The sequence below is a fragment of the Lacerta agilis genome, chromosome 17 (assembly GCF_009819535.1).
Source record: "Lacerta agilis isolate rLacAgi1 chromosome 17, rLacAgi1.pri, whole genome shotgun sequence".
NCBI lineage: Eukaryota > Metazoa > Chordata > Lepidosauria > Squamata > Lacertidae > Lacerta > Lacerta agilis.
This window is the reverse complement of record NC_046328.1, coordinates 25084776-25100617: the sequence shown is the minus strand read 5'-3', so window position 1 is coordinate 25100617 and position 15842 is coordinate 25084776. Positions and strand designations below refer to the sequence as shown.

Below are 15842 nucleotides of genomic sequence, written 5' to 3'. Positions count from 1 at the left end.
CTCTATCCGGCAGGCATTCTAGGGGAGCTGGAAGCAGCCAGGGGCAAGGGCCATGCTGTGGGGTGTAGAAAGAGGCGGCCTTGTAAGCCAACCTACTATTTGTAACCTCCTCAAGGAGCACAAAGGGAAATGCTGTCCCCCTCCTCTTGGCACTGAGGCCTTCCACAGCACCCCCCCCCCCCCCAAGCACAGACCGGACACTGAAGCTACTAGCACACTCGGGTTTTTAATTCACGTCTTTGAATGTCACGACGTCTCTCCCTGCTGAGTTGTTTCTAACGGTGGCAGGAGCTCTCACCGCTCCTTCGGAGACTATGACGCCCTTCCTTAGGTCCATGGTTTTGGGAACAGTCCCGCCCCCCTCGCCAGCTCTCTGGCCGTACGCTTCACTTGAAGATCTTTCCCTGGTTGAAGGCTTTGCCGACGTGCTTGAACTCGCCCTCCCACAGGAAATACTCCTTCACCATCGTCTTGCACTCCTCGCTCTCCGGGTCCAGCTTCCGCCAAGTGTAGGATTCGTAATCCACCTGCCAGTCGGGGCTCAGCTGAAGGAGACACGGAGGGAGAAGAGTCAGGATGGGCAGGGGGCGAGAGAGAAATCAAGGGGCTGCCTCCCTCCCCGCTTCACCCGTTAACTGCAAGGGCAGCTCAGCCCCTGCTGCTGAAGCCCAAAGTGGAAATCACCTTTAAATATTTAAACACTGGCACTGAATCTTGTTAAGGCTGCTTCCCCTCCAACCTGGTGCCCTCCAAGTTGTTTCTGGACTACAACTCCCATCAGCCCCAGCACGTATGACCCATATATCAGGGTTGATGCGAGTTGTAGTCCAAACTAGCAGGGCGGCACCGGGTTGGCAAAAGATATTCTCTATTAGATCTGACTGTTGTGAACAGAAGCCACTTTGCAACGGTATTCTGTTTTTCTTATGTACAATAAAAATGCTGCAGGGTCGTCACACTGCAGTTTGCAGTTCCACTAGCTTGTGGCCAGGCAAACTACAATGTGGCAAGAGGTGGTGGATGAGAGGCCCATGTCAGCTGTGGAGGGACAACCAGAGTTGGCTGTTGCTAAGGTGTGCATAGCCTCACACGTTTTCTTCCTTCCAGGACTACAACTCCCATCAGCCCCCAGCGAGCACAGGTTGGCAAAGGCTGCTGTAAAGTGCTCCTGGCATGGTTGCCCACTTGATCGATCTATCGTGGCTCCTTGCTTGTGGGAAAGCAACATAAATCTAGCCTAGGTGGGCCTGATTGAAGATCCAATGAGGAGCCACCTGTTTGAGCTGCAGTGAGAATAGCTAATGGCAATGCTGTGTTTCCCTGACCCTCCTGCGAGAGAAATAGCTGGGGAAGCTGTCAAGCTCAGCTCTCCCAAGAGGTCCGGTTCCTCACAGGTCTCCCTGAGGCGCAAACTCACCGGAAAGGCTAGCTCCTGCCCACGGAAGACCCAGATGCCAGAGATGCAGCTAGCGTTGTTGGTGCCAAAGAGGATGACGGAAGCAAAGGCGTTCTTGCGCAGCTTGTCTAGGCGCTGGAACATGCCTGACAGGAAAGAAAAGGGGGAGCAAAGAGGTCACTTGACCGTCCAGCCCAGCTCAGAGGCCGCCAGCCCAGAAAGCAATGGAGGTGGCGGTGACTGGGGTCACGGCAGGCTTACCTGTGATGAGGTTGCAGCTCATGAAGGTCTGAGCAAGCTCCTCGGGGAAGCGATAGTCTGCATACCAGATGGACCAACCCTCCTTGTCGAAATGCTCCCAGAAGTGGGGTATTGCCACTGTCAGGGTGTCCTCGTTGGAGTACTTCCTCTTGAACTCATCCATGACGAAGGTGCTGAAGATAAGAGGATGGGAAAGGGTCGTAGGGAGCTGCCTTAAGTCGGGTCGTAACAGGGGCGCATCTGGCTCAGTATTGCCTGCACTGAGTGGCAGCAGCGTACCAGGGCTTCAGACAAGGACCTCCCCCCAGCAATACCTGGAGATGCCAGCGGGGACTGACCCTGGGGGGTCCCTTCTGCATGCAGAACACATGCTCTGGCACTGAGCCACAGCCCTTTCCCGAAGACGGAACCTACTCTTGCTTAATTACAGCAATGCTTTTAAGGCTTACTTTGATACAAGAGAAGGGGCCAAATGGAGTTTTAGGGGAGGGAATTCTATGTGTGTGTGTTGGCAGGGGACACCCAACTGAAAAAGCCCCGTCTTTGGTCCTCTGACAACTTGACTTGCTGAACGACAAGCAGCAGCAGGGTCTCTTGAGGCAGACCTCCGGGTCCAGACCTCCAAATAAACCCCACCCCAAAGCATTCAGCGCTTCTTAAACATTAGCAGCAGCACTCTGAAATGAGCCTGGAGATAAAGGAGCTAACTGATGCAAAATGCAGTTGAGATCCCAATAAGCAGCCTGGCAGGGGAATTAAAAGCACCAGTCTCTAAAGGCAACTGTGCATAGAGAGAACAGTAGTCAATCCATCATTCTGCACAAGAAGAATAGAGGGAGGGGCACAGGTGAGCAGCTGCTGTAGGAAAGGCAATTGTCCTAAAATGGGAGGCCAGAAGGCATGGCTGCTACCCTTGCTCAACAGACATTGCCACGGCTTTTTCCAGAAAGTCGCCCACTTTTGTGTGTTCATCATGGGTTCGGGTCTCTTAGCTAAACAGGCAGAAATTCTGTAGAAGCCCACTGGGTGGCTGGGTCCCAAAGATGCTGATCCCAAACCACAGCCCACCCACATCCAAGTTCACACTCACTGCAGAAGGGAAAAGCCAGCTGAAAATCTAGAAAAACCTGTTTTCGGGGAGAAGGGAGGGATCGTGTGGATGAAGAAAAAACCCCACCAAAACTCAAGTGGTATTATGACCCATCTGCCTTCAGAATGACAAACGCTATTAATTACGCCTGATACAGAGCACATGGGGGAGGGGAGGGGGGTTTCCAAAAACAAGTCAGCTACTGTTTCAGAGTATATTGGCTCAGAGGATGGTTTGTGTTGGTAACAGCTGCAGTGTTGCAACAAGGCCAATATTAGCGGTGTGATTCCTCTTGTAGAAACACACTATGCTCTGAATACAGCTCGGCAGGGGAACATGTTTTACATGGGGGTGGGGGTGGGTGGGGAGAGTTGGCTGTCCCACCCATCCCCAAGACTGGGCAGGCCTCCTCTGCCGGATGCTTGAGGGTGAACAACATACATTTGAACATAGGAGGCAGCCTTACACGGTCAAGACCACCTAGCTCAGTAGCGTCTACACTGACTGGCAGCAGCTCCTGGATTTCAGCCAGGAAGCCTCTCCCAATCCTATCTGGAGGTGCTAGGGATTGAGGCTGGGACCTTCTGCACTCAAGGCAGGTGTTCTGCTAATGAGCTACGGCCCTTCCCATCTTCCGGGGCCAAGCCAAACCCAGCTTTCTAACCCCAACTTGTTTTGCTCTTTCACGCATTCAAGTTTTGACACTTTCTCTTTACACTCTGCTGCCAGAGCTATTTGGCCTCCCAGCCATTCCAAGATCTGTGGCCGACAGGGGTGCTGCAGCCCCAAACATCTGGAGGGCACCAGGTTGGCGAACCACCCAAGAAGCAAGGCTCCTTGCCGCTGCCCAGATTTTCTTCCTCCCAAGCAGGGAATGTGGGCTCGGCCTGGCTGGGGCAAAGCACAAAAGCAGCCCTAGCACGTGGCAGGGCATGGGATGTGGGACAGCCAAAGCACAGCTATGGGCTGCCCCCTAGTGGGTAAACCAGTGGAGGGCGCCCATGTGATTTTAAGCAAGTGTGCAAGTTAAGCTTGTAATTTTAGGGGGCAGGCTATTTTCTTACAGCCGCTGTTAAGCCACTGGGAATCAGAAACACTTGCTGTAGGGCGATTTACTTTCTGCCCATGTCTGGACTCCTAAGTGTCTAACATGGGCAGCTAGGGAAACAAGGGGAACTTGGGGGAGTGGGGAGGCCAGGAGAGGATTCTGCCCCGAGCTGATCCTGTGCAAAGTTCTGAGCATATGCTTGCCCTCCAGTTCTACTGGTTTTGCACCCGAAATGCAGCAGGCATATATATAGTGCAGCGGTAAGCCCATTTCAGTAATTTTTCTCCCTGAATGAGCAGATCTCCTAAATTGTATACAGTATCTGGAAAGGAGAGGAAGAAATAAACTGCCTGTCCCACTAGCTCTACCAGTTGCATTTACTGCTTTCAGACAGAACGTGAGCTGCTGCGCTTGGCCAAGCCCCACATGCAAAGGAGAGAAGCAAGTCCGTTTGCCAAGCCCTACAGTACCTTGCCCTTCTTCACAGGGTCCACTGTGTAGACCACCTGAAAATATTGCTGGCCAGGATCCTCCCCCAAGGCCAACAACTGTCCTGTGGAAAGGATCCTGACTGTTTGGTGCTGACCCATGACATGGCCTTTGCAATGGTGGCTCCCCAGTTGTGAAATGCCCTTCCCTAGTCAGGTGTGCCTGTCTCCATCATTATTAACTTTCAGGAGGAATTGTTTTGGCTTTGTTTTTAAATGGTTTATCTGTTTGCAGCTCTGGGCTTTTGGGGAAGCGAGGGTGGGATATAAATTCAATAACTAACAGTAACTTTTAGCATGCTGTTTTAAAAGAGTAATTTAAAATGTTACTTGTAAGCTGCCTTGAAAGACAGAACATAAAGTGATTGCTAAAAGGTACTGTACTTTTCAGTGTATAAGACGCCCCCCCCCCCATTTTTTGCCCAGAGTTGTTGAGCTTTTTGCGGGAAGGATTGCCTGTAGTTATTGAGCTTTTGGGGGGTGGCAGCACAAAGTTGTTGAGTTTTTTTCAGAGATTGACAAAGGTTGCTCACCTGTCTGCCCAATGCTGACACTCGCATGTGTCATGAAAGCCGCAAATCGCCCGCCTCATTGCCACAGCGGCAGCCAATCAGCCCCAGCCCTTGTCGTAGCCACCAATTACATGTCCAATACCCACTGATGATCTCCAGCTCACGGCAGCAACCAATCCCAGGTCCCACCCTATGCACTATCCGTATATAACATGACCCCAATTTTAGGACGTAACTTCTTAAGAAAAAAAACTTGTCTTATACACAGAAAAGTATGGTAATCTGTGCTCCAACTGAGGACACTGAATTCTCTGCACTTAAATGCCCCCAAACAAGGCCACAAATCGTGGTGATTCCCAGCAGCTTCAGGAGGGACTAGAAGGGGTAGGCAACGTGGTGCCCTGATGTTTTCAGCGACAATTCCCATGAGCCTCAGCCAAAATGACCAATGATCAAGGATGGTGAGAGTTGTAGTCCAAAGCATCTAAAGGGCATCATGATGGCCACCCCTTGGATTAGAATTTAGATGATTCATGGAGATGGAGGAGGAGGAGGAGAGTTAATTGATGGATTGTAGCCATGGTGTGTCCATTTTTAGAGGCAGATACACCTCTGGCCATCAGCAGGGAAGGAAGGGGCCTGCTTGTGTATGTGGCTGACAGCCAATGGGGGAAAGAGATGCTTAAATCGAAAAGCCTTCTGCATTGATCCAGCAGAGATCCTCTGTGTTCTGTTGTAAGCTGCCCAGAGTGGCTGAATACAAGTAATAAACTATGACGACAACGACGACAACAACAACAACAGTTTAGTCCAGAGTACAAGCCAGACCAATCTGAATACTTTCAAGAATCTTGCCACGTGGATTGGCTTTTAAAAAACCTGAGCAGGTTTTAGTAGGTAAGGAAAAGCTGAGCCCCCCCCCCAATGTGCTCTTTAGGAAAGGATTTGCCCTCCTGCAAACAGGCAGCTTTAAGGATCCCAGGATCAGAGGGCAGACATTATAAGGTACGTGGTTCACACCCACAGCCTTCGAAACAGAAGGGAAGCACACAGCAAGCTACACACTCCCTTTTGGCTTGGAACGCCATTCCTGCAGAGCTGCACACTGCTCTCCCCCTGCCAGGGTTCTGGGGAATGGCTTGCATGCGTAGAACCTGGCCCTCACCACCTGGGAGGCAGCAGGAGGTCATTCAGGAAAGGGCACCTCAACCTTCCCCAACAGAGAACCTTCCCTATCCAATCTCACTCCAAGCAAGCTGCGCACAGGAAGCCTGTAAGGGCTGCACACCCTGGGATGCTGGCCGACACTCCCTGCAAGTAAGCGAAGGAGAGGTGGATTCTGAATAGAAGGCCTGTGCCAATGGCAGCCAGCCCTGAATGTCTTCTGACACCATCCATAAAACAAGGGTCAGTCACCAGACTTAGGAACAGTCCAGGAACAAAAGCTTGACTAGAACACAGAAGCATATATTTTTTTAAAAAAAAGAAAACTTCTAGACCTTATTTCAGAGGCCGAACAACTTGGAACAATGCAGGAGAAAATTTGAGGAGCCTCCAAAATGGCAGAATAAAACATCAGGTGGTTGGGAAAAGGGAGACGTGGTGCCTTGCACAACTCTGGGACTTCCCCATTATACAAATTGGGATTTTCTGGTGTTTTTTTTTTAAGGTGGAAGGGACTCGAAACTGATCTGCTAAGCTGCCTACAAGCTTGTACAAGGGCCCCCCCGCCAATTCTCTGGCACTAGGGCTGGGCGATATATCGAGATAGCATGCAAAAATGGTTTGAAGTACTCATCATGAGAATTGTTTCATAATATTTCAGCTGGCAAAATATCACGAATCACAATGTGTGTAAGGGCTAGGGCGATACCTGGTTTTCAACATCACGATAAACCAGCTAAACGTTGCAATGTTATCACCAGCTAAACCTCTCAATATCACCTGCTAAACATTGCAATAGGAGTCTAAAACAGATAAATGACAATATTATCAATCATTACAGAGTTTCATCAGCAGGCAAGCCACAATGCATCCCAACAGGACTTTTGGTTTTGCTGGCAGTCTGGCAACTCCAAATTATTTGTATTCACTATGACTCATCACCATCCTTTGGACTGCCCGGAATACCAGCATTTGGTAGTCAAGCCCCAAACCAAAAGTCTCATATGGATGCATTTTGGCTTGCCTGCTGCTGAAAGTGACCATGAGATGATTGTTAATACCACCATTTTATCAGTTTTAGACCCTTAAGTAGTAGCAGTTGCCAGGACACTGTCCTGTTCGCCTCTGCATAGTTTGTTCCTTATTTCAGATATTGTGATATCTCAATATATCACAATGTTCAGCTGGTGATATATTGCAATATTGAAAACCTGGACTTTTTCCAGCTATCCAGAAACTGAGGATTGTCCCAAGGCTTTCCCAATCCATCACCACCACCCCGAGCAGGGCCTCACCTTTTGGGGAGGTGAGCAAATGGGTCTTTGGATTTTGGCTCGGAGGCCAAGGCTTCGTCGCACTCGTCCATCTCCTCCTCGGGCTCGGGCTTCTTTTCCTCTTTCTTCTCAGGCTTCTTGTCCTCCTTGGGCTGCTTCTCCTTCTTGGGCACCTCCTTCTTGGGCTGGTTCTCAGCAAACTTCTTGGCTGCACAGAGAGGGAATGAGGAGGAAAATGGTGTGTGGGGTGGGGGCACTGTCAGAGGATGACCCCAGCCAATCCTCTGGGATTATGGGAAATGCAGTCCCAACATTTGGAGAGCCACAGGTTGGCCACACCCACGCCAAGCTACTTACTTCAAGGGGCTACTGCATTGCGCTCAGTGTGGGGTTTCTTGTACACTTGATATGGAAAAGCTGCAGCTGGAATGCATGACTGCTGACAGGGGTGAGACCATGTCTGCATGCACCTGGGCTCAAGAGAAATGCACTCATTGCCAATATGCTACTGGGCCAAGTTCAAGGTGTCACAATTAGTATATGAAGCCCTGAACAACTTGGGACCGGTTTACCTGTAAGAGCGCCTTACCCCATATATGCCCACTCAGCCACCTGTATCTGCAAAACTGACACTGTTACAGGAGACACATAATGCCCATTTTGCACCCACAATTTGGAACTCCCTGCCTATTAACACCAGTCAGGCTTCTTTGCTGCACTTTTTTCGGAAAACAGCTAAATGCAGTCGTACCTTGGAAGTCTTGGCTCCCGGACAAATTGGCTCCTGAACGATCAAAACCCAGAAGTGAGTGTTCTGTTTTTTTAATGTTCTTTAAACCCTTCCCCTGTCCGATGGGGCTTCCGCAGCTTCCGATTGGCTGCAGGTCTGGTTTCCGAACGTTTTGGAAGTCGGACTTCCTGAACGGATTCCGTTCGACTTCCAAGGTACGACTGTACATTTTTGCTTAGGCAAACCTGCCCAGATACTTAGGTATCTGGTTTTTCACACTTACTGTTTATTTTAATTTCCAAATGCTTTAAATAGCTGTTTCTAACTGTTTTTATTGATAAATTTATTGCTTTATTAATTTGACGAACTGCTTTTTTTGGGGGGGGGGCGTTCCTTAGCCATCAAGTGTTATAAACTCTGTTGTTAATTCCAAGCAATTTCTTTGGGTATTTGTGGCTGCCAAGCCAAACAGCACCAAGTTTTTCAAAAGCACCTTCTAGTTTTCTACTCTGCTGAAGACTTATTAATTTATTATTTCAGTAAGCAGATTTCATTAATTCCTAAGGCCACAGAGGTGCCAAGTCAGCAGATCTGAAAAAGCATAAGGATGGAAGGTGGATTAATGGTTTAAGAAGCCAAACTGGGTTGATTCATCTAAGATCAGGTAGCTGAATCTGCAGATAACACCGGTGAGCTTTTTAAGAACAGAGTCATATGCTGCTGCCAGCAGAGGAACACAGTAAGCCAGACCATGCTCTTGGGAGCAGAGTTTCTGAACCACCCCACTTTCCAGAAGGAGGGCAGATGGCGTAGGGGAGAGAGATGCCATCTTTCTGCACCCTCGTCTCATTTCTATAGCACAAGGAACAGAACCAGAGAGGGTGAAGACTGCCCAATACAGGGACCAGTTCTCACAGAGTACATTTCTTTATATTTATAAATCACCACTTTTTAGCAAGGACAATTCACAAACTATTTAAAGGCATTAAAAAAAATATGAATCTAAGTAGAGGCCTCTAGTTCCCTTACCATCAAACTGTGCCATCTTCTCACACAGCTTCACCTCGCCCAAGACAGCCTTGAACTGAGGCTGGTTTATGCAGGTCACAAACCAGCGGTTGACGTTTTCGTACGGCTGGCGGAAGGACGGCTCCAAAACCTGAAGACAGCAAGGGGAATCAGATTGAGTGGCACATGCTCATCCCCCCAGTTTGGTCTGGGATAAGCAGGTTGCATAAGACAGTGACTTCAATGAGGGATGCAACTACAACATCCCTTACATGTGAGCTCAGCCTTGGCTTAAACACCTCCAATGGAGAGTCCCCCTGAGGCAGACTCTGTCCCACTGCTGCAGCGTTTCCCAACCTGCAGGTGACATCTGCTTCCCTGCCGTTTCCACCAACCTGTTCCAGTTCTGCCCTCTGGAGCAACAGGGAGAAAGCCTGCTCCATCTCACTCCAGTGTGAGACAGTTCAGCTAACTGGAGACGGCTACCATGTCTCCCCTTCATTTCCATCAGTTTAAAGAAGGTTAGAAGCTTTCACGTTTAAACCAGGGTGGATAAAAATCAATGTTTTGAATAAATAAAAAAATCAGATTTTTAAAATATAAATTGGATTTTTAAAATAAAATGCTTTTGGAGGAAAAATCTTTCTAAAGATAGTTTTCTATTTAAGTTACATTATAGTCCAAAGGCTATTCATCAGGAAATAAGGATTTGTTTTAAGTTTTTCATGTGTGCTAAAACTCAGTCTAAGTTTTTTTTAATTAACCACATCAGTTAACATGGATACATATACTATAATGTTGTTGTTTTAGTTAAATAAATTATTTAAATTGTTATTAAGGAAATGATTGTTTTTCTCCAAATAAAGTACAGCAGAAAAGTTGTTGAAATATAAACAGTTAACTTATTAAACCACACAATAATTTCATAATTATATGCCTATGTATTTCTAATAGTATAATCAAATCTATAATTTTTGATATAACTGTAAAACTACTCTGAAAATTTATTATTCCAAAAAGGATCATGGGAGTTTTAGTCCCAAAACATCTGGAGGGCCTAGGTTGTTTATGTCTGCTCTTTTCTATCCAAACTGCTCTTAACAGCCTCGTTCAAAGCATGCAACCTGCCAAACAGTGAGGATAGGACACCTCTCTCTCTCACACACACACACACACACCCCACAACCAGATTTCGACCCGCCTCAGCTCTGCATTGCTGCTTCTGTGGTTACCCCTGGGTTCAGAAGAGGTGTTGGTTCCACCCCTGCTGCCAGAGGACTCCTTGCCCTGGGCAGGTTTTGCCCCAGAGGGCAGAACTGCTAATCAGGCCTTCATAAGCTTCAATTACTCTTCAGTTGCAACTGGCCAGAGAAGTGGAATCTTGTTGCCCCTGCCCAATAACTACTAGGAGCAAATAGCACGTAGGTCTATCGTACCAAGAAATATGCTTGCCACCATGCCCAGAGGCTTCTGTCCCGTGCTCCTCAGCCAGCTCTCAGGAACTCACCTGCTTATAAAGCCAGAGAAGTGTGCAGACAATCGTGATGTCAGCCAGTGTAATGCATTCCCCCACCAGGAACGTCCTGGTCTTCAAATGGGCATCGAGGAGGGCCAGAATCCGCTTCACTTCCTCCTTGGCATACTCTGTAGCCTGGAGAGAGAGGGGGATGCACAATTTAGAAAGAAATCCTGAAGGGACAGCAGAATCTGCTGCAGCCAAAACAACCCTGAATAAAAGATTGAGTTAGGGCACTCAGAAGACAGCAAAAAGGATAAAGACCCCAGGAAAATAGACAGCCACCCCGCTATACAAAAATCCCCTGCAAAGTGCTTTTAACATGAATCAATTAAATATGCAACTTTGAAAGAAGATGGGGAGTGCATCTTCTATTTTTAAGTGCCTGTCCTGCCCCTCCAGCTCTACATGAACAAGGAACACCCACCTAGTGTTCAAGGACATGCGTAGCACATGTAAGACCCCTGAGTTCAATCCACAGCATCTCCAGTTTAAAAGACCTCTCAAGCAGAAGAGTCTAACTTGCTATTACACACAACAGCTAAATGGGGCCTCTGGATTCAGGGGCAGTTTACCACCAATGAGCACCAGTTGTCAAGGGGAGGAGAAATAGCAGCAGGCTACTTGTGGGATTCAAAGAAGCCATCTGGCCTGCAGAACATGTTGTGGCTCCATCAGGCCTAGCTAGAGAAATGGATATGTCAACAGGGCCTGTTGAGACAAGGCCAACCTTCTGTGGCCCATGTTGATGGGTAGGTGGGGCATCCTGCCTGCCAATCACATGACAGTGCAAGCTGGGGTTGCAAAGAAAGAATCAAGGGTGCAGTCTAAGTGGGCTGCTAGTTCTCTCTGCAGTCAGAATTCAGCATTTTTTCTCCCCAATGTAGTACTTTTTCTTGTCTGACATCTGACACTTCCTTTGCAGCTGTGGCTTGAACTTTTTTGTTGTCTGACATAATATTACACCTGCCACAGGAAAGGTAGGTGTGGTCCAGGAGAACTACCCTTATAGCTGGGAAATAATTGGCCAGAAACCTCACAGAACTAGAGCAAGGGAACCTGCTGGGGCCCTTGAGATGCTGTTGGGATGCCAGCTTCCAGCAGCCCCAGCAGCCAGGGATGATGGGAGTTGGTAGTCCAGCAAAACCTGCAGGGCCAGAGCCTCCCCAATCCTGCACCAGGTGAACCAACAGCCTGACTCTGTGCATAGGCAGCTTCACCTACGTCTGGCACTCACCTGTTTGTTGTAATGCATGATGCCCAGTGTGGGGAAGACCCATGTGCTGGCAGGAGGGACAATGTCGCTGTCCGCAAAGCTCACCCACTGGATGACCTGGGAAGCTGCCTCCTTGGTGGGTCCTCGCAGCTCCTCGTTACTGACTGGAGGAGAAAAGCAACTGTTACTGCAAGGGCAAAGACCCATCTCCCTACCCCACGGCTGCCTTTATCTTATCCATCAGACTCTTGTTCTGCCTTTCTGTGCATTTCCCCCAAGGCAAAGACTAAAACCTCCAATTGTGATTAAAAAAAATGAAACTATAATAGCCAGGATAAAGTAAATCAGAAACAAAACAACCAGAGGAGTTTTAAACTCGGCTTCTGAAAGTCAAACAAAAGATGTTGACCTGTCTGCAAAAGGATGGCCTGGGGGAAGGAGGGGGGGGCGACAGCCTCTAGGCTGCTGTATTCAGAATCTCATCTGTAGTTCTTAAGAAAGCAGGTGAGGCATTTGGAAGAGTGAGCAAGTGCAAAACTCAGGACAGCGAGGGAAGGTGGCATAGCAAGAACTGGCAGTTGCCCCAGGCCACCCACAGTTCCCTTGCACCTGCCACTAGCAGTCAACCAACCTCAAACCTTCTGCCCTGCACAAGAGCACCCAACCAAGGAATTCTTTGTTCAATGCCCACAAACCCTGCTCCCACATTTTGTTAAGTTATCAGAAGCAGACAGAGGTGACTGGGGTTACCGTAATGTGCAATGGCATTGCTCTCAAACACGCAGAATCCATCATCCCCTTCAAAGGCTGGAACCTATGGAAGAAAAACAGCCTCTCTCAAGCCACTGGCTGGTATAATGCAAAGGTCCCATTTGAAGCACCCACAATGCTAGGAAGCCAGCTAGTGCCCCCCTGCCAAGATCAATTCAACCCCACTCATGGATGATTGCAAAATACGCATAAAAATAATAGCTTGAAATTTGACATCACTACTGCATGTAGAAATCAATGCACAGCACTCCAAAAGTGGTACAATGGCAATACCAAATCCAGATTGTACAAATGGCCGTTTGTAACCAGAAGTCAAGGGGTGGGGCTACCTTGCTGCAGGTGCGAGGCTGAATACTTCCCTATTACAAAAACACAACTCCTTGCATGTAAGAAAACAAGCATGTTTGGAAGAGTTCAGCCCAACCTTTTCAACATGCAGTTTCTCCCAGTCCCACGAGACTTTCAGGCTTGTGACTCCTCATCCAGAACAGAGTGGCAGCTCTTGAGGACTGTGCCAAACATACATTTGGGTGTAACAACATGCTCTACATGACTATATAAACACTGTAGAAAATGTATTTACCAAATTGGCCCGAATATAAGCCGCACCCGAATATAAGCCACACCTTTAAAATTCGGCGGCTTTGGGGAAGCTTGGGAGCTGCGGATGGGCGCTGTTGCCCCGCATCCCAACGGCCATCATGGGCAGCTGTTTCAGCAGCGGCATCACATGGTCACATATATAAGCTGCACTTTAACTTTTCAGTCAGAATTTGGGGGGGAAAGTGTTGCTTATATTCAGGCCAATACAGTATATAAATGCTACACTTGCCGAGTTGTCATACATGAGGAATTCCCTGCAAACCAAGTGAGGAGGGATGGAGAGAGAATTGTCCTTCCTACCTGTCCACAGGACACAGTGTGTTTTTCAGGCTCACAGTAATTTGTAGTAACTTTTGCCAACTTCTTCACAGAATATGCATGTTAAGAACACAACGAAGAGCCTGCTGGGTCCATCTGGTCCAGCATCCTGTTCTTATAATGGCCAACCAGATGCCTCTTATGAGAAGCCCACAAGCAGTTCCTGAGCACAAGAGCCCTCTCCCCTCCTGTGGTTTCCTGCAACTGGCATTCAGAAGCATTGCTGTCTCTTGAATGTGGAGGCAGTTCTGATGTAGGGATGCTGATATTTTTACCAGGCACATCTAGAAAACCTTTGCCACTATGCACAGTCACCACCTGGCAAACTGGGAACAGACAAGGTGACCCCAGCAGGCTCACAGGCAGCTCCCCTTTCACAGACTCCCAGCAGGGAGAGGCAGCCAGTCACTCACCTTCCCAGCTGGGAATTTCTTCAGGAACTCCGGGGTCTTGTTGGTCTGCCCAAAGTGGAACTGTGGTGGAGTGGAGAGGACCTTGATCTTGGCGCCACTGTACTGGGCAGCTATGAGGGCTTTGAATGCCCGCCAGTTCTCGGGGTAGGTGTAAAGAGTCTGCAAGAGAAAGGATCAGTGTAAGACACAATGCAGAACAGAGCTTTGATATGCAAGAGAAGATTCCTAGCATAGTACACCAGCTCCTGCTCTCTGGGAAAATCCTCCCCAAAATATGTATTTTCAAGTTGTGCTGTTTTAGAACCAGAGATTGAATGGCTTACAGTTGACTGTATGAGATCTTACGGTTGTAGTATCCTACACTGCCATCATACCTCATCATTTCCTGCCTTGAGTCACTGCAACTCTGACACTGCAGTACTGTAGGATATCTTGAGCTTACCACACCCGCAGCATAATGCTATCTCATCACTATGAACTAGAAACCTCAGCAGCCTTCTATTCTTGTATGCACCCTCCTCACTGCCCATATAAACTACTTCCTAGACACTTACTCCACCTCAGAGCCACACCCACCAATGAACAGCCTCCAGGGTCTCCAAAAGGTTGCACTGCAGCCTGCTTCTCCATCAGCCTAGTCTCCCCCTCTCAAAAACCCACAACTATACAGGAAGCAGCCTTATATAGTCAAGTTACTGCTCTATCTAACTCTGCTACACTGACTGGCAGCTAATCCCCAGGATCTTATCCAGGGGTCTTTCCCAGCCATACCTGATGGTGCTGAGGATTGAACCTGCAACCTTTTGTATGCAAAGATGCTCTACCCCTGAACTACGCCCCTTAACTCAGCGTCAAGCAGGCTACCCACCTTCTCCTGTATCCCGCTCTGCACTCAAGACTTCCGACCCACAAGCCCCCACTCCCATTTCACAAGCCATTTCCCACCTCCCCCCAGGAGTGCAACAAGGCACCAGGCCCACCTCTCCTCTGACACACATATTCAAGGCCTCAGACCAGATCTAGATTTAATCCAGGTTTCTTTACCCACCAGCAGACAGCCAGATCCAACAGTCTCCCTTCTTCAGCATAGACTGCTGGAGGTTTCACTGCCCCACCATGGCTAAGAATCACTGAGCTACCCCTCTTTAGGTTCAAGAATCCCCCTATAGTTTACATTTTCCAGCAGCAGCCAGGGATGATCCCAGGAAACGCCAGAAAATCAACAGTCCCCATCCTAATTGTTCACTCTCCAAATCGCCCTCTATCCTGCAGTAGACTGCCCCTACACACAGAGGATCAACGGCACAAAGAACACGCCCCCCCACCATGATTCCAGCACACAAGATGTCCCTTTCATACTCCCCCATCCCATAAATAAATAACAGCATGTAAACATTACCAATGCCTCTACAAACACACCAGGGGCATCAATTTACGGGGAAGGGCCGCAGCTTATTGTAAGAGAATCTGCCATGCATGCAGATCCATCTCCAGTGAGGGCTGGGAAAGACTTCAGTCTTAAACGCTGGAGAGCCACTGCTGCCAGTCAGTGTAAGCAATACTGAGCTAGATAGATCAATGGCCTGACTCGGTGTAAGGCAGCTACCTATGTCCTTCCCACGGCAAGGTTCATAAATCCCCCATGTGGCCCCCTGTCACTGTCTAGCCACCCCAATGAGGCAGCCTGAACCAAATGACATTAGAATTGGGGAGGAGAGGAAAGAAAGTATACCAGACACTCCCACCCCGGCCCTTCCTGCCCCTCTCCTCCTACCCCAACCGCCTCTCCCCAGCAATATCCCCCCCAAAACAACTGGCTAGGGTCATTTTTTCGATGTGCCCCATTCCTGGGGCCCAAATGCTGCCCCCAAAGTCTGATGCAAACGGATTGCGAGGGGGCCCCAGCTGTAAACGCGAGCTCACCCCGGCCGCCGCCATCTTAGCGAGGAAAGGAAAAGGAGGAGCGTCGCGCGAGGCGGCCGTAAAGCGAGGCGGAGCGCGGCCTATCCAGCAAACGCGACGACAAGGCCACGC

At 48.8% G+C, this 15842-nt stretch overlaps 1 protein-coding gene across 1 annotated transcript; it reads right to left on the bottom strand.

Moving 5' to 3' along the window:
- Nucleotides 1–207: 207 nt before the first annotated feature.
- Nucleotides 208–15842, bottom strand: EEF1G (eukaryotic translation elongation factor 1 gamma). Its single transcript, XM_033174366.1, has 10 exons — nt 15732–15842; nt 13809–13967; nt 12454–12517; nt 11725–11867; nt 10479–10622; nt 8993–9122; nt 7255–7441; nt 1658–1830; nt 1418–1542; nt 208–545 (listed from the first exon to the last, which is right to left on the bottom strand). The coding sequence occupies exons 1-10, from the start codon at nt 15744–15746 to the stop codon at nt 387–389; spliced, it is 1299 nt and encodes a 432-aa protein (XP_033030257.1). The 5' UTR covers nt 15747–15842; the 3' UTR covers nt 208–386.